General features: G+C 44.0%; 1 protein-coding gene across 1 annotated transcript in view; it reads right to left on the minus strand.

The window, feature by feature from the left end:
- Positions 1 to 859: 859 nt before the first annotated feature.
- The window catches only part of SLC38A11 (solute carrier family 38 member 11), a 64,354-nt gene continuing 46,053 nt past the window's right edge, over positions 860 to 19,160 (minus strand). The window contains exons 10-12 of the mRNA XM_075318845.1: positions 9,547 to 9,659; positions 5,196 to 5,327; positions 860 to 2,121 (exon numbers count right to left, since the gene is read on the minus strand). Coding sequence (XP_075174960.1) covers positions 1,849 to 2,121; positions 5,196 to 5,327; positions 9,547 to 9,659 — 518 coding nt within the window. The 3' untranslated portion in view covers positions 860 to 1,848. The remainder of the gene's footprint in view (positions 2,122 to 5,195; positions 5,328 to 9,546; positions 9,660 to 19,160) is intronic.

Genomic DNA, 19,160 nt, shown 5'->3' on the forward strand with positions numbered 1-19,160 from the left:
CCAGGCCTTGGTTTTCTTGGCTGTGTGCTTTGGGTCGTTGTCTTGTTGGAAGATGAAATGACGACCCATCTTAAGATCCTTGATGGAGGAGCGGAGGTCCTTGGCCAAAATCTCCAGGTAGGCCATGCTATCCATCTTCCCATGGATGCGGACCTCCGCCAGGCCAGGCCCCTTGGCTGAGAAACAGCCCCACAGCATGATGCTGCCACCACCATGCTTGACTGTAGGAATGGTATTCTTGGGGTCGTATGCAGTGATATCCAGTCTCCAAACGTCACGTGTGTGGTTGGCACCAAAGATCTCGATCTTGGTCTCATCAGACCAGAGAACCTTGAACCAGTCTGTCTCAGAGTCCTCCAAGTGATCATGAGCAAACTGTAGACGAGCCTTGACATGACGCTTTGAAAGTAAAGGTACCTTACGGGCTCGTCTGGAACGGAGACCATTGCGGTGGAGTACGTTACTTATGGTATTGACTGAAACCAATGTCCCCACTGCCATGAGATCTTCCCGGAGCTCCTTCCTTGTTGTCCTTGGGTTAGCCTTAACTCTTCGGACAAGCCTGGCCTCGGCACGGGTGGAAACTTTCAAGGCTGTCCAGGCCGTGGAAGGCTAACAGTAGTTCCATAAGCCTTCCACTTCCGGATGATGCTCCCAACAGTGGAGACAGGTAGGCCCAACTCCTTGGAAAGGGTTTTGTACCCCTTGCCAGCCTTGTGACCCTCCACGATCTTGTCTCTGATGGCCTTGGAATGCTCCTTTGTCTTTCCCATGTTGACCAAGTATGAGTGCTGTTCACAAGTTTGGGGAGGGTCTTAATTAGTCAGAAAAGGCTGGAAAAAGAGATAATTAATCCAAACATGTGAAGCTCATTGTTCTTTGTGCCTGAAATACTTCTTAATACTTTAGGGGAACCAAACAGAATTCTTGTGGTTTGAGGGGTTGAATAATAAATGACCCTCTGAATAAACTTTTCACAATTTAAAAAAAAAATAAAAAAAGAGATAACATTCTTTTTTGCTGCAGTGCATTTCACACTTCCAGGCTGATCTACAGTCCAAATGTCACAATGCCAAGTTAATTCCGAATGTGTGAACCTGCTAAATCTGCAGGGGGTTGAATACTACTTGTAGGCACTGTATATATATACCGTATATATATATATACATCTCTTATAATGGGGTTGGGGCATATACATCATAGGAGATGCTAGGGCATATATATCACAGAAGTCGCTGGGGCATATGCATCACAGGAGACGCTGGGGCATATACATCACAGAAGATGCTGGGGCATATACATCACAGGAGACGCTGGGGCATATACATCACAGGAGATGCTGGGACATATACAACACAGAAGATGCTGGGGCATATACATCACAGGAGACGCTGGGGCATATACATCACAGGAGATGCTGCGGCTGCAGCATATACATCACAGGAGACATCGGGGCCGCTGCTTTTGTCATTGTCGATTGGACTGAAGTGCAGAGCACGCTGACTCTGCCCACAAAGTACGTCCTGATGATAGCACTGGCAGCATTGGGTAATTCTTCATTGCATGCTCTGCAGTGTTCAGTAGTGAATGCTGTGTGTGCGTGCTTGCAGTGTAAGGCGCAACTAAAGGGCCGGCAAAATGTGGCTGCCGGAACGAGCACTGTGGTCCCTTGGAATCTGCCCTGGGACTGTATAAAAGGAGGTTCTTTAATGGTAGACAACTTCCTGTGCATGATGAGCTTAGTGATTTATTCTTCTCTTGAGATATGCTTTCATATATAATACATCCGATTTACAGATTCACTGACTCCAAAATTAAAATGCACCAAAATGACGTGATAATGAAGAATTATTTTATTCTAGACGTATTCCTTTGGTATAAATGTGCATCAGAATCATCCATGAATGTGAAGTTTGAGGAACAATAAAACATTTCTTTTCCATGACTACATTCTTGAGGATAAAAAATGGCCATAAAAAAACCTACGGGCATTACTATTAAACCAAACAGAAGGATGAAGCAGGGCATGGCATTGTTGATGTGGTACCAGTGATTTGCGGAGAGCTTCAGATAGCAGGCGGTGGGAATGATGAAGACGAGAGGAGTAGCACTGAGAATGCCCTGAAAAATAACGTATACGAATTAAATGGAATTGCAATATCGTAAATAAAAATGTAATTATTTGATAGTTTTCACTTACATTTTGCATACAAAAACATAATCAATGATACCCACTCTTCCGGTATCTCTGGGAGAGTCTTGGACAATGGGTAGACCTTTAGGACTCTAAGTGGGGTGGTATATTCTCCCTCATGGGTGCCTCCTCTGATTGCAAACACTACAGATTTCTTTCTTCCAATTCAATATTATGGTAGGATATACAGTATACAGTAGCAGCTCATATCACAGACTCTCTAGCTTGACAGATTGTTTTGCGAAGTGCCAGTGAATGGCCGTGGCCACCATCTAGGGCAGGGGTCCTCAGCCTGTAACTCAGGAGCCACATGTGGCTTGCGAGCTGTCTTCCAGCTTGGTGCATTTGCACCAGGTCTTGCAAAACAGCTATGAAGAGCAGGCCTCCAGATGGTGACATTTGTGAGTAGCCCCACACCAAAAGAGCAGATCTGAATGGAGGTAGGATCCCCTGAATGTGGTCTAGTCAGTTCGCTCCTTCCAACACTGGAATCTTTTGCTTTGTTGAACCCCTGGATATTGGAATGCTGCCTCGGTGTGGTGATTTCTGTGGAACAGCTTTGGCTCTCATACTAGTAATGGGGGCGCTAGGTGTCACTAGTGTAAAGGGCAGGAGCTAAATGTAGCTCGTCACCCTCTCTCAGAGATGAATGTGGTCCCTTAAAGGTCAGAAAGGTTGAGGACCACTGGTTTAGGGTCTGCTGAGTTCTATGCACTCTCTTTCCTGAGGTCTCTGGTTGCAGTTGTCCAGTCTAAATAGGGCTGTCCCATACACCAGGGGGCTTGCCGACCCCAGCACCTAATTCAGCTGGATGTGTGACCTATCAGGTCCCTGCACTGCGATACATGCTGCCTGCCAAACAGTAGCTGGCAGCTGACATTGGCAGTACCTTGACTGGGGGCGGTGCATGAAAGTGATGTCATGTGCCATGGTGCCCACTTCGATGTCAACTGGCTTCTGAGAAGGACACCAAGCGACTTGGGATGGTGAGAAAAATGTTTGTTTTTTATGCATTAGGGACAAATATAGCAGGAAAGGGCCCATGATAAGGACATATATACCAGGTTGTGGATATATATACTGAGATAAAGACATATATACCAGGATGGGGAACATTTACATCAGGATGGGCCCAGAATGAGGAGATATATAACAGGATGGGGACATACAGTATATACCAGAATGGGCCCAGGATGGGGACATATATACCAAGATGGGGATGTATATACCAGGATCAGGACATATATACCAGTATGGGGGACATACAGACCAAGATGGGGACATATATACTGGGATGGAAGACAGATATACCAGGATGGGGAACATTTACATCAGGATGGGCCCAGAATGAAGAGATATATAACGGGATGGGGACATATATACCATAATGGGCCCAGGATGGGGATATATATACCAGGGTGGGGCTATATATACCAGGATTGGGACATATATACCAGTATGGGGGACATTCAGACCTGGATGGGCCCAGGATGAAGACCTTATATTCTAGAATGGGCCCAGGATGAGGACCATATATACAAGGATGGGGACCAGGATGAGGACCATATATATCTGGATGGGGGACAGATATACCAGGATGGGGACATATGTGCAAGTGTGAGCCCAGAATGGGGACATATATACCAGGTTGGGGCCAGAATGAGGACCTGATATTCTAGGATGGGGCCTAGAATGAGGAATATATACCAGGATGGGGACATATATATATTAGGATGGGGACATATATAGCAGGATGGGAGAGATAAATACCATAATGGGGATATATTTACCAGGACGTGGCGCAGCATGGGGGACATTGGTATAGAATGGGGGACATTATTATATAATGAAGAGAAAGTGGGGACAACTCATATGTCTTTACAAGGTTTAGAATGCTTTAGGTCCAAATTTAACACTAGGGCCTATCGGACTCTAGTGACACCACTGGCCCCAGTCACAGCCACTTACATTGTATGGCCGCATTAGAGGGAGCCAGCTGTGTCTGACATTGGCGATGTCAAATGCTGCCCTGGGCCCTGTCAGCACATTATATGAAGTTTAGGGCCCGAAAGTGATAAAGTTCGCCTGCCCACTCACACTAGGTAGTGTCACAGCTAACTTCTTCCCCCTTCCTGCATAATGACATCTGCATGTTACTAAACATGAGAACATGGATAGAAAACTCTCCCAAGGAAATAGAGTCCCCTATAATGTCTTGTGATATATATATATATATATATATACACATATGTCCAGAGTCCATATCTACAAACAGATGGTGTTCGATGGGAACTGTTAATGTTCGATTGGTGAGAACATGGTGCAGAAGTGTAATTTTTCCAAGAGTGGGGAGTGGAACTTTTCGCGGGGTGCGGTGAAGTCTCAAGGGGACCCAAGAATTTTACCAGTATGGGGCCATGAAATTCCTGGTGGCAGCCCTGATTGTAAATGCAGCACTATACACACGTTAGTGTTACAAGTAAATAATTATATAAATATATAAATGATCTTTAAAGTGTATATAAATCGTTTAGGAGATAATGACAATATATTTAGAAGCAATGATGTCACTATTACAGTGTATACATGATGCCGCGTGTATTAGCACTAGGACCCAGCAGCTGCAGGCTACACCGGTATAAATGCTTCTTTTCATACCAGACCTCATACATTATAATTTAAATCCACTTCATTTTAGTTCCCCGCATGTCCCTATTAAACCTGCCGAACGGCCAAAAATTCCTGCATTAACACTGCCTGTTATATTTAGACAAATGCCATATTTATGTGCAGATCCCAAGGGTGAAATTAGGAGGGAGTATAAATTTCCTGTCTGCAGCGGCACTGCAAGTACAGAATTACACTTCCTATGCAAGAACGTTTAGATGTGCTGCTCAACCGTCGGGGTCCGGAGCTGGGGGGGGGGGGCGGCTTCTCTGCTGTGATCACATTTCTAAACACATAAACTCCGACTATACAATATGACAGTTCGCACACTTACATTAAGCTCTAGGACCATCCCTAGGCAGTCAGAAAATAAGGAGACGATAGTGGTAACAGATACAACCAGCAGCGTCACTGCAAAATGATCGACGGTCGAAAGGGTCCCGCCGAAGAATACATTGGAAATTACCTGCGGAAAGCAAAAACACCTGTGAATTGCAATGTGTCATGAAGGGTCGGCAATCGGCATTAGTCAGCCATCTCTTATGTAAAGACATTTACTAAACCATATAGCCTAATGCGGGCTTCACACGAGACGATATATCGTGCGATCGCACGAGCGATCGTACCCGCCCCCGTTGTTTGTGCATCACGGACAATTAATTGCCCGTGGCGCACAAAGTCATTAACCCCCTGTCACATGTACCCACCTCCCGGATGACGTCACTGTGGGCGGCGAACATCCTCTTCCTGAAGGGGGAGGGACGTTCGGCGTCACAGCGACGTCACACAGCGGCCGCCCAATAGAAGCGGAGGGGCAGAGATGAGCGGACGTTACATCCCGCCCACCTCCTTCCTTCTGCATTGCCGGCGGGACACAGGTAAGCTGTGTTCATCGTTCCCGGGGTGTCACACGGAGCGATGTGTGCTGCCTCGGGAACGATGAACAACTGGAGCACAGAAGAAGGAACGAGTTTTTGAAAATGAGTGACGTGTCAACGAGCAACGATAAGGTGAGTATTTTTGCTCGTTAACAGTTGCTCGTAGCTGTCACACGATATATCAGATGATGCTGGATGTGTGTCACTACCGACGTGAATACGATGACATATCGCCCGATATATCATACAGTGTGACGCCGGCATAAGCGTTCCATTTAGAAGGGGCGGTTGTTTAAATGCTATGGACACCTGTGACATGACAAAGATGATTTTTGCATATGGTGGGGGTCCCTTTAGTTAACAACATTGCCCTAAGGCCCCGTTACACACAACGACATCTCTAACGAGATGTCGTTGGGGGTCACGGAATTCGTGACGCACATCTGGCCTCGTTAGCGACGTTGTTGCGTGTGACACCTACGATCGATCGCTAACGATGCAAAATGCTTACCAAATCGTTGATCGTTGACACATCGTCCATTTCCAAATTTCCATATCGTTCCTTGTTCTGGACGCATGTTCTTCGTCGTTCCTGAGGCAGCACACATCTCTACGTGTGACACCCCGGGAACGACGAACAACACCGGACCTGCGGCCTCCGGCAACAAGGTGGGCGTGACTTTCATGCGGCTGCTCTCCGCCCCTCCGCTTCTATTGGACGCCTGTCGTGTGACATCGCTGTGACGCCGCACGAACCGCCCCCTTAGAAAATAAGCTGTTTGCCGGCCACAGCGACATCGCTAGGAAGGTAAGTCTGTGTGATGGGTGTTAGCAATATTGTGCACCACGGGCAGCGATTTGCCCGTGACACACAAACAACGGGGGAGGGTGCTTTCACGAGCAACATTGCTAGCGATGTCGCTGTGTGTAAAGCGCCCTCTAACTTCATTCATGTCCAGTCCCGTGGCATGCAGTTTGCAGTCTGATCCAAGTTTCTGATTTTCCTCTTATGGGAGTTTCTCTCACAGTCATATAGGCTGGATGTGAGGTCTGTGTGTATCCAGAGTGCTGTTGTCTTCATTAACTCTAATAGCACAGCTTCTATCCTGCACCTATTTCCTCTTCATGTGCTTTCCATCTTATCTATAATCTTTTATTTCTCTGCTCTCCATAAGACTTTAGATACTTTCTCCCCTATCTTTATTTCTCTAACACCAAGATAAGGGAGTGGAGAGCAGAGATTAGGTTCCCTGTCCTATTCCAGGCAAGCAGGATCTGTTTTAGACAGTTCCTTCCACCACTCTTTGCCCGAACGTGGTTCCTAGCCTGCTAATACCTAATTTATGCTTTATGTCATATTCTGTCTACATTGTCATCCCGACTTGCTTACCTGTCCTGCCTGACCTATCCATTCCTGACCTCAGCCTTGTACCCTGACCCTGTGCTGCCTGCCCTGACCCTGGATCATCTGACTTCGCCTCTCTCTCGCCCACCTGTACCTCTTACGTGCACCTCTGACCCTCTGGTCAGCTACTCCAGTCGCAGGGACAGCCCTGCAGTGCTAACTGGTGTCTACCGGTAGCCCACCCTATCCTCACCATCAGAGGCTCTACTATAGACATGGTGGACAGTTAGTCAAGCCCCTTCAGGGTTCGCCTAACCTATGGTGCAGTGGGTGCACACCCATCAGCATGACAGTCCAAAAATTCATCATAATGCACAATAACACCTGTTTTGGAAGTGGAAATGGGCCCCATTATCGATTAGGCCCCTGTGTGACTGCTCAGGTTACACCAATCATGTGTCCACCCCCTGTCACAACTTAACCACAGTGCCGTGTGTTCACCAATCTTTTTCCATCTTTCAGGAAAGTGACCCTACACCCCTAAACCTAAACATGACCATACATTTACCACATATAGTTATGGTACCTAGTGTCGTAAATTCTGCAGTTTGGCAGCCCATTCTACTTTTTTCCAAAATGGCCACCATGTAGACATGTGGAGTGCTGTGGAAAAGTCCAAATTGTGGGGGAATCATACTGTGTTTGAGGTCCATCAAATCATCCTGTGTGTATGCGGGCTGTGGTGGCATACTGTGTGTGAAGGATCAGGCTAGGTGGGGGGCTGAATGATCTTCATACTATCTTTGGGTGGCTATGGGGGCTATTATACAGTAAGTGTGGAGAGTGCGGGGCATCATAATGTGCGAAGGACATAGTGTGTGGGGGGGAGGCTGTTGAGACATCATCCTGTTTGTAGGGAGCTGTGTGGGGAGGGGACTGTGGGGGCATTCATACTGTGTTAGGAGCCTTATGACGGCATAATACTTTGTTCGTGATGAGCACTGTGCTGAAATGACTGTTGTTTATCATACTATATGTGGGGGGGGTTGAGGCATTGTACTTTATGGGAGCTATGAAAGGGTACTGTAGGGAGTTAAAACACTTCTTCTGTAGGAGCACAATATAGTACAAGCGTAGTACCGGTTTTCCTCTGGGAATGCTGACTTACTTACTGCCCCGGCCAGGTTCCATTCTCTTCTGCTGATACGCAGCCTTCAACGTGCTTTTCTACCTTCCTCCCCTTCTGGGCCCTGTACATGCCGTATAGGGTTACCGGGAGTGCACCTAAGGTGTGCGTGCGCACACTGGCTCTCCTCTTAAATGGCCGGCACGCTATTATCAGGAAATGCCTCTCAACCTAAGGCTGAGAGGCACTATGAGAGGCACTATGTATTTAAGGCACCCTCCCATTAGAGGAGGTGCCTGTGCAACACCTTGAATTAGCAGTGTCCTGTCTGTTTAGATAGTCGTCAGGTTCCTGTGCTCCTGTCCCATTATTCCTGTGTCCGTCACCCTGTACCTGACTTCCCATACCTATCTGTCCCTGCCATGCCCACCATACCTGTCCGTACCCACCTGCTTATCGTTCACGGTCCTCTCATCTTTGCCTTCCTGAATCTGTATCCATACCCAAGTGGTACCAGGCATTTGCCTTGTGGTTGGTGCTTAGTTAAACCCTTTCTACTAAGGGGTAAGCCCGGGTCCCCCCTGTGGTCCAGTGGGTCTACTATTGCCGCTTGCTGCCCCTACACTGGCTGTGAGTGTTACAATAAGTACCGCAATAAATGTTCTCTTCCCTGTCTTTACAATTTGGGAGGTTTGTCCTTCTCTGGCTGAGTGTATATGCTGTCAACCCAGTCTACATTGCAAAATATTTCTTTTTCTAAGGAGGGGGGTCCATTAGGATTTTTTCTTCGGGGTCCCATTATTTATGGGTATACCCCAGTCTTTAGGGAATTCAGTTTTTTAATGTCTGCTTTGTTCTGTGTTCCTCCCTTTGTTTGGAAACATAGTGTTACATGCAGCGATGCTATTCTTCACATCAAATCTGACAGTTTGCCTCCATCACAAATGTGGACAAGAATCTTGTGAATTTGCTGTAAGTTCCCGAATGTGAAGCTTTTCTACGTTGTGGAAAAAAAAGATTCAGAAGAGCAGCGCCATCTGCTGTTGATTTGCCAGCACCGTTCACAAAATCAGTTGGTTTTTTTTTAATATTGCACTAATGCTACACAAGAAATGTATTTTGAAAATCTGCTCTGTAACAGAAATCAGCCCTGTCTGTGTACCTGGGGTTGATTTTTTTTTTAATCTGCAGCATTTAAATTTGGAATGCATATAGAGCAAAGACCGTGTACAAATTTTCCCTATTGACCCCCATAGGAGAGGAGAGGAGAGGAGAGTACAGTCAGTCTGTCTGTCGTTATTCCTATTACACTTTACACTCTTATTTTTAACCTTACCTCTCTAGCAACAAAACATTCCATGGGGTATGTGAGGATTATCGTCAGTGCGTAGAAAAACCTTCCAGCGGTGGCCAGATTATCATCCTTACAATAGTTTTCAAACAAGTCTCCTGAAAGGAAAGAAGGAAAGATTGTTTTAAGAACATGTCTATATCGTAGCTTATATATAATAAATAATAGTATAGATTCTATAGATTCTACTGTGGTCCACAGGGTGCAAAGGTTAGGGTTGAGAAATGTCTCTATAATCAATCTATCTATCAATCCCTCTATCTACGGTATCTACTTATCTATCTATAATTAATAATAATAATTTTATTCATTTATATAGCGCTATTAATTCCACAGCGCTTTACATACATTGGCAACACTGTCCCCATCGGGGCTCACAATCTAGAGTCCCTATCTGTATGTCTTTGGAGTGTGGGAGGAAATCGGAGTACCCGGAGGAAACCCACGCAAACACGGGGAGAACATACAAACTCCTTGCAGATGGTGTCCTTGGTGGGATTTGAACCCAGGATCCCAGCGCTGCAAGACTGCAGTGCTAACCACTGAGCCACCACAAGACTGCAGTGCTAACCACTGAGCCACCACAAGACTGCAGTGCTAACCACTGAGCCACCACAAGACTGCAGTGCTAACCACTGAGCCACCGTGCCGCCCGCAATCAATCTATCTATCCCTCTATCTATCTATCTATCTATCTATCTATCTATCAATCCCTCTATCTATCTATCTATCAATCCCTCTATCTATCTATCTATCTATCCATCTATCCATCTATTTATCTATCTATCCCTTTATATACTATCTATCTTCCTATCTATCTATTTATCTATCCATCTATCTATCTATCTATCATATCTATCATATCTATCTATCTATTTATATATCCCTCTATCTATCTATCTATCTATCTATCTATCTATCTATCTATCTATCTATCTATCTATCTATCTATCTATCCCTCTATCTATCCCTCTATCTATCTATCTATCTATCTATCTATCCCTCTATCTATCTATCCCTCTATCTATCTATCTATCTATCTATCTATCTATCTATCCATCTATCTATCTATCCCTCTATCTATCTATCTATCTATCCCTCTATCTATCTATCTATCTATCTATCCCTCTATCTATCCCTCTATCTATCTATCTATCCCTCTATCTATCCATCTATCTATCTATCTATCTATCTATCAATCCCTCTATCTATCTATCAATCCCTCTATCTATCTATCAATCCCTCTATCTATCTATCTATCTATCTATCTATCTATCTATCAATCCCTCTATCTATCTATCTATCTATCTATCTATCTATCCATCTATCCATCTATTTATCTATCTATCCCTTTATATACTATCTATCTTCCAATCTATCTATCTATTTATCTATCCATCTATCTATCTATCTATCTATCTATCTATCATATCTATCATATCTATCTATCTATCCCTCTATCTATCCCTCTATCTATCCCTCTATCTATCCCTCTATCTATCCCTCTATCTATCTATCCCTCTATCTATCTATCTATCTATCTATCCCTCTATCTATCTATCTATCTATCCATCTATCTATCTATCCCTCTATCTATCCCTCTATCTATCTATCTATCTATCCCTCTATCTATCCCTCTATCTATCTATCCCTCTATCTATCCCTCTATCTATCTATCCCTCTATCTATCCCTCTATCTATCTATCTATCTATCTATCTATCTATCTATCTATCCCTCTATCCATCTATCTATCTATCTATCTATCTATCTATCTATCTATCTATCTATCCATCTATCTATCTATCCCTCTATCTATCTATCTATCTATCCCTCTATCTATCTATCTATCTATCTATCTATCTATCCCTCTATCTATCCATCCATCTATCTATCTATCTATCAATCCCTCTATCTATCTATCAATCCCTCTATCTATCTATCTATCTATCAATCAATCCCTCTATCTATCTATCTATCCATCTATCCATCTATTTATCTATCTATCCCTTTATATACTATCTATCTTCCTATCTATCTATTTATCTATCCATCTATCTATCTATCTATCTATCTATCATATCTATCATATCTATCTATCTATTTATATATCCATCTATCTATCTATCCATCTATCTATCCCTCTATCTATCCCTCTATCTATCCCTCTATCTATCTATCTATCTATCTATCTATCCCTCTATCTATCCCTCTATCTATCTATCCCTCTATCTATCCCTCTATCTATCCCTCTATCTATCCCTCTATCTATCTATCTATCTATCTATCTATCTATCTATCTATCTATCCCTCTATCTATCTATCTATCCCTCTATCTATCTATCCCTCTATCTATCTATCTATCCCTCTATCTATCCCTCTATTTATCTATCTATCTATCTATCTATCTATCTATCTATCTATCTATCCCTCTATCTATCCCTCTATCTATCTATCTATCCATCTATCTATCCATCTATCTCTTTGGCCATTCTTAATAATGATTACTGCAACATTTCATATCTAATAATTTTTTAGACATATATTAGTAAATTAGTAACATAGCAATCTTACAGCTGCGGAGCCACGTTAATAGTAAAGCCCAGCTCCACACTATTTGCTTAGCGCAGCCTTTGTATGAGTGTAATGGTGCGCACATTATGTAGGTGTGAGTATCGCTGTAGCACCGCACGTGTCAAGTTGTCGGGTGCTACATGTGTTATTGCAGCCATTTATGTTTTATTCTGTAACGCTGCGGTGTTTTTAGAGAAAATATACTGTAAAAAGCCGTTTGGGGACCATGGGCCTCACTCACTAAAGCAATTATTTCAACAGAATTCTGACATTCGTTGGTGTTAAAAGGCACAACATTTTGAGTTGTGTAAATATTTTGTGACTTCTAGTGTTTTCATGCCAGTTTCTACCGTCTTCATCAAACTGGGTGGAGCTGGGACAGAACATTCATTTTTAGCGTCCCTGCTTGCCTCTCTTCCCATTTATTGGAAAATGTTGAAAGTTCAGGCTGGAACATAGAACGCTTGAGTTAATAATATAATGGCCTCTTTTTTTTACATAGAAAATTTGCATTGGAAATCGCACATCAGCAAGTCTGAATCTAAGCTGTGGCGTTTCCTACTCACAGAAATCTTACTCCACAGATGTCTCACTCCAGTCAGAGACTGGAGTAAGATTTCTGGTGTGGCGCACAGAGTTGCATATCACTTGTCAGACGCTCCAAATTCAAAAAGAGCAATGCTTCATGAATCAGGAGCATCTGACACCACCCGACCAACTCAACAAGACCTGCCCGAAAATCTTAAGTGGTTAGTCCAAGAGGTAGATCCTTGTGGCTTCTTTCTGCCCCTTTTCTCTAGACTGACAGGCCTCTCCTTATGGGTGTATATATAAAAAAAACAGTTATTATAAAGTAGTGGGGTGGGGAAAAGCCACCGAGGTCCGGCCTCTTGGACTAGTCACCTTCTCCAATGAAGCAGTCAGACTCATGGATGTGCACTGGCGCTCCATTCAGACAGGGGACAAAAATTCCCCATTTCTGCCATTAGTGGGATACCTGGGGTCATACACCCACCTATCTAGGAGTTATTACCCTGTAGATAGGTGATATTCTCGCTCTAAGGTCTCGCACCGGCAACATTTTGTTCCTCTCCAAATTCGGAAAATTAATGAAGAAAATGCATTTTGCAGCCGTGCCCTGAACACGCTTACAGAACAGTCATTTCTAGCGTCCCTGCTTTCCTCTCTTCCCGTTTATAGGAAAGTGTGGAAAGTTCAGGCCGGAACATAGAAAGTTTGAGTTAATAATATAATGGTCTCTTTTTTTTACATAGAAAATTTGCATTGGAAACCGCACATCAGCAAGTCCGAATCCAACATTATATGGAAAAATATTTTCATGTTTTCCATGAAAGTGTTCTCATTTTTCTGCATGAAGGATTAAGAGCCTGTAAAGGAATCTTTGTGCTAGAATAAGAAAGTTTCCAGCTAATTAAGTAGATATCCAGTAAGTGCATCCTACTTAAAAAAACCCCTAAAACATGACATTTGTTAATGATTTAGTTCACCTAAAGTGAAAAAGTCTATGTATTTCACGATTTTTGCACCACACAATATTTTAGTCCTAAAAAAGTAATATTTCAAATGCCATTGTATCCAGATTTTAAAACTTTTGAACTTTAAATGTTACATCTCATAAAACATAACTTTATTTTCAGTAAGAATCATTTAAAGAGAACAAGTCAGAAAAGAAACAAAAAAAAGATGTATTTAATTGCAGCCATAGTGGTAATCTGCAGATAAATACTGTTCTAACTATATGTGGCTTTCTAACTGGAAGTTGGGCTTCAGGGACTGACAGCCTGCACACACTCTGCAGAGCAGGCTGTCAGTCAAGAGGTTTCTTTTTTATTGACATGTTCCCTTTGAAGGAAGACCTTTCTTTGGATTTTTTTTAATTTATGATAAATTATTCATTCACTGATTCTGGAACAGTTATTTTTTTTCTCTGCCCCTCTGTTCCAAAGCTTTGCCTCCTAGTAAAGGCATGTTCACACATTGCAGATTTGGGCGCAGAATTTCTGCACCTAACACTGCATCTCTTGGTAGGAAAAAACGCTGTGAGAAAAAAACTTGTGGTCTTTTTGAGATGTTATGTTGATAAATGTAAAGTAATAACCTAGGACGGAGTAATCCAAAAACATACTGAAAGGGAACTTAGATTGTGAGCCCCAATGGGGACAGTGTTGCCATTGTATGTAAAGCACTGTGGAATTAATAGGGCTATATAAATGAATAAATATTATTAATTATTATTATTATTATTATTACTACTATTATTATAATCCTATAGCTGCGTATACATTAAATGTAAGTAAACTCGGGACTACAGAACAGGAGAAGGACTTGGGTATTCTCATTACAAATAAGCTGAGCAGCAGCTCTCAATGTCAGGCAGCAGCTGCAAAAGCAAACAAGATTCTAGGGTGTATAAAAAGAGAGATTAGATCCTGGGATCCCAATGTCGCGGGCGGGGAGGAGGGTGTCAACGCTGCGCTCTCCCACTACTCGGGTCCGGCCGCCGCTGCTCTGCGGCTACTGCTGCTCGGTGGCTCGAGCGATAGGCCGGATCCCGGGGACTCGAGCGGCACTCCTCGCCCGTGAGTGAAAGGGGTGATTTGTTGGTGGGGGATTTGATTAATGTCCGTGACGCCACCCACGGTTGTGGTGATTGTGTGGACACCACCGCTGCTCTGTCTGGGGATCCCGGGAGTGGTGGTATGGAGCAGCTAGATGTTGGTTTGCCCCTCCGTGGGTAGGGGTTTTGGTAGTCCCGGGGCCCGATGATGGGGAGGTCAGGATGGTGGACAGGCGGGTTATGGGGCCTGTGGAGGTGCAGGGACGCAGGGGCAGCGCTGTGCCGCACGGCACGGAGGTACTCACTCAGCCCAAGGATGATGACACAGTTCACGGTAAACAAACGGCTGGTTGGACGGGTCCCTCGGACGGCTACGGTGCTGATGTTCCCTGCAGTTAGCGGTGACGGTCACTTCCCTGCACCTAAGTACGGTTCTTTGGTAGCGATGGAATCCCACCGGTAACCCGCTCCCCAGCTTGGATATGAGCCGGAGGAGCCCCTCTCTTGCCCGCAGGTGCTGGTTCTGGGAAACTGGTGCCTTGGCGGTGGCGGTGTCTCCCCTTCACGGTCGGACTGTTGCCTTCAATCGGGACTTTCACAGTTTCACAGTTTCACAGTTTCACAGTTTTTAAGGTTGAAGGGAGACTCTAAGTCCATCTAGTTCAACCCGTAGCCTAACAATACAGACCCCTGTGGCACCCCACTAGTAACCCTGGCCCAATCTGAGTATGCACCATTAATAACCACTCTTTGTTTTCTACCACTAAGCCAGCTACCTACCCATCTACACACATTTTCCCCGAGCCCAAGCTTTCTCATTTTACTTAGCAGTCTTTTATGTTGGACAGTGTCAAATGCTTTACCAAAGTCGAGATAAATGACATCCAATGATTCTCCTCGGTCCATGTGAGAGCTTACATCCTCATAGAAGCTGATCAGGTTAGTTTGACAGGAGCGATCCTTCATAAATCCATGTTGATATGGAGTTAAACAGTTATTAACATTGAGACATTCCATAATAGTATCCCTTAAAAACCCTTCAAACATTTTACCCACAACAGATGTTAAGCTTACCGGCCTATAGTTTCCAGGTTCCCTTTTGCACCCTTTTTTGAATATTGGTACCACATTTGCTAGCCGCCAATCCAGTGGAACAGACCCAGTTTCTATAGAGTCTTTAAATAAAAGGAATAGAGGCCTGTCTATCACATTACTTAACTCCCTTAATACCCGAGGGTGAATGCCATCAGGGCCTGGTGATTTGTCAATTTTAATGTTACTAAGTCGGTTCTGCACTTCTTCCTGGGTTAGGCAGGTCATACTTAATGGGGCATTTACATGATCACTCTGCATTTCCCCTGGCATATGCTTTTCCTGTGTGAACACAGTTGAGAAAAAAGTATTTAAAACATTTGCTTTTCCCACATCGCTTTCTATGATTTTACCCTCATTATTCTTTAAAGGGCCAACACCATCAATTTTAATCTTTTTTCTGTTTATATAATTAAAGAATAGTTTGGGATTTGCTTTCCTTAGCAATGAGTCTCTCAGTTTCTACTTTTGCTAAATATATTTGTTTTTTACACATTTTATTTTTTTCTCTATATATTTTTAATGCTTCCTCGCTGCCTTCTTGTTTTAGCTTTTTAAATGCCTTTTTCTTATTATTCATTGCCCCTTTTACATCCTTATTAAGCCACATTGGTTTTCTCCTGTTCCTAGCCCTTTTATTTCTGTATGGTATGGCTAGCTCGCAGTGGGTGTTTAATACCGATTTAAAAATTTCCCACTTATTTTCTGTGCTCCCATTTTTGAGGACATTGTCCCAATCAATTTGGCGAAGGTCTTCTCTAAGTTGATCAAACTTTGCTTTCCTGAAATTCAGCGTTTTTGTAACCCCCCTCCAAGGCACCTTACTAAAGGACAAGTGGAATTGTATTATATTGTGGTCACTATTCCCTAGGTGCCCATCCACTCGTACGTCTGTTATTCTATCTGGCCTGTTGCTTAAAATTAAGTCCAGAAGGGCTGCCCCTCTAGTTGGGCCCGGCACAAGTTGGGACAGATAATTATCCTTAGTTACTGACAGAAACCGGTTTCCTTTCTGAGATACACAGGTTTCAGTTTCCCAGTCTATATCGGGGTAATTGAAGTCCCCCATAATAATCACCTCATTGTAATTTGCTGCTTTGTCTATTTGTTTCAATAATACATTTTCAGTGGTTTCTGTTATATTTGGTGGCTTATAACAAACCCCTATGAGTATTTTATTAGTTTTCCCTCCTTGTATCTCCACCCATAGAGACTCCACCTCTTCATTTCCCTCTTGAATATCTTCTCTTAGTCTGGGCTTTAAACTGGACTTTATATATAGACAGACTCCACCCCCTTTCCTTTTTTTACGATCCCTCCTAAACAATTCATATCCTTGCAGGTTAGCCGCCCAGTCATAACTATCATCTAACCATGTCTCAGTTATTCCTACTATGTCGTATTTCTCCTCATACATTACCAGCTCCAGTTCCTCCATCTTATTGGTCAGGCTTCTTGCATTGGTCAGCATGCAGGAAAGAAGTTTTGCTCCCCTTTTCTCAGCTTCCTTCTTAGTACCCTGTCTTGGGTCCTCTTTACGGCATCTAGTATCCTTGATTAGTTTGTCCTTCTGCTGCATGTTCTTGTCTGCTGTTTTTTCTCCCATCCCCTCTTCTTCTAGTTTAAAGCCCTCCTGATGAGTGTGGCAAGCCTTCTGGCGAACGTGTGTTTCCCAGGTTTTGTGAGGTGTATCCCGTCTCTTGCGAGAAGTCCATCGTAGAGGTAATTCACTCCATGGTCTAAGAATCCAAATCCTTGCTGCCTGCACCACCGTCGTAGCCAGTTGTTCAAATCTAGTATCCTATTCCATCTTCTGACACCATGGCCATCGACTGGGAGGATTGATGAGAAAACAACCTGTACGTTCTGTTCCTTTATTTTCTTCCCCAGAATTTCAAAGTCTTCACAAATAGTTGGCAGATCATTTCTTGCCGTGTCGTTTGTTCCTTTGCTGCTGGGAGACCCGAAGGTCCCCTTCACTGACGGATTTGGCAAATTATGGCGACTCCTAGCCTTGCCGGGATCCGAAAGGCCCCTGCCACTGGTGCTGACTTCTCTTTGTATACCGCTCCGACACCGCCGGGCCACCACCCGTCCACGGTCCTTTCGGCAACCTCCGATTAGCCTCTCCTGCAGACGGTCACCGCCGTCTGTCAACCTTGCTGTCTCAGTCCGGGGTACACACCCGGACCAACCTCAGGCTTTCAACTGTCACTTTTCTTCTCTCACTTCCACTCCTGTCACTAGCTCCACTGCCACTTCCTTCTACTCTCAAACTCAACTCTCCACTGTTTACTCCACTTCCCTAGCTTGACTCCTCACTCTAGCCCTGCCTGAGCTAAACTGCCTGGTTTTCCCGCCTCCAGGACTGTGAACTCCTTGGTGGGTGGTGCCAACCGCCTGGCCCACCCCCCTGGTGTGGGCACCAGCCCCTGGAGGAAGGCAACAAGGATTTGTGTTCTGACCTTGGTGTTCCTGCAGAGAATGTGGGGTGCGTGTGGTGTTATGACTTGTGACCCCTGGCTTACCCAGGGCGTCACACCAACGTATTGTGATCCCTCTATAAATCACTTGTAAGGCCACATCTGGAATATGGGATCCAGTTTTGGGCTCCACATTTTAAAAAGGACATTCAGAAGTTAGAGTCAGTTCAAAGGCGGCAACTAGACTACCACAAGGAATGGAGGCCGCCCGTATGATGAGAGGTGGAAAAAGTTGGATTTGTCTAGCTTAGAAAAAAGACGTCTCAGAGGAGATGTCATTTATATGTATAAATACATGTGTGGTCAATATAAAGGACTGGCACATGACTTATTCCTTCCAAAGACAATACTAAGGACCAGGGGGCAGTCACTGCGAGTGAAAGAAAAGCGATTCCGGCAGCTAAATAGGAAAGGGTTCTTTACAGTTAGAGCAGTCAGACTGTGGAATGCCGACCACAAGAGGTAGTAATGGCTGATACTATAACAGCTTTCAAAAAAGGGCTGGATGATTTCCTCAGTACATAACATTGTGGGTTATAAATGACTTAATGACAAAATGCAGAATCGGTGGAGGAAGGTTGATTTAGATGGACCTAGGTCTTTTTTCAACCTAAGTAACTATGTCGTTTTTCGATTAGATTTTTGATTCATTGCAATTGATCTGCAACAAAAATCTGCAAGGAAAACATCTGCAGTGTGTGCATGTGACGCCCTGGCAAAGCCAGGTTGTCACAGAAAGAGTTAATCCTCCTTGGTAATCTGATCTCACACCGGTGCAGCAAGACAAACCACATCCCCCAGGGTAAGAGAAAAGCAGAGCAGAGGGGAGGGGCTGGAGCAGAGTGTTTGGAGAGGCAGACAGAAGAGGAGTCTG

Source organism: Anomaloglossus baeobatrachus, chromosome 7 (genome assembly GCF_048569485.1).
Source record: "Anomaloglossus baeobatrachus isolate aAnoBae1 chromosome 7, aAnoBae1.hap1, whole genome shotgun sequence".
Lineage (NCBI taxonomy): Eukaryota > Metazoa > Chordata > Amphibia > Anura > Aromobatidae > Anomaloglossus > Anomaloglossus baeobatrachus.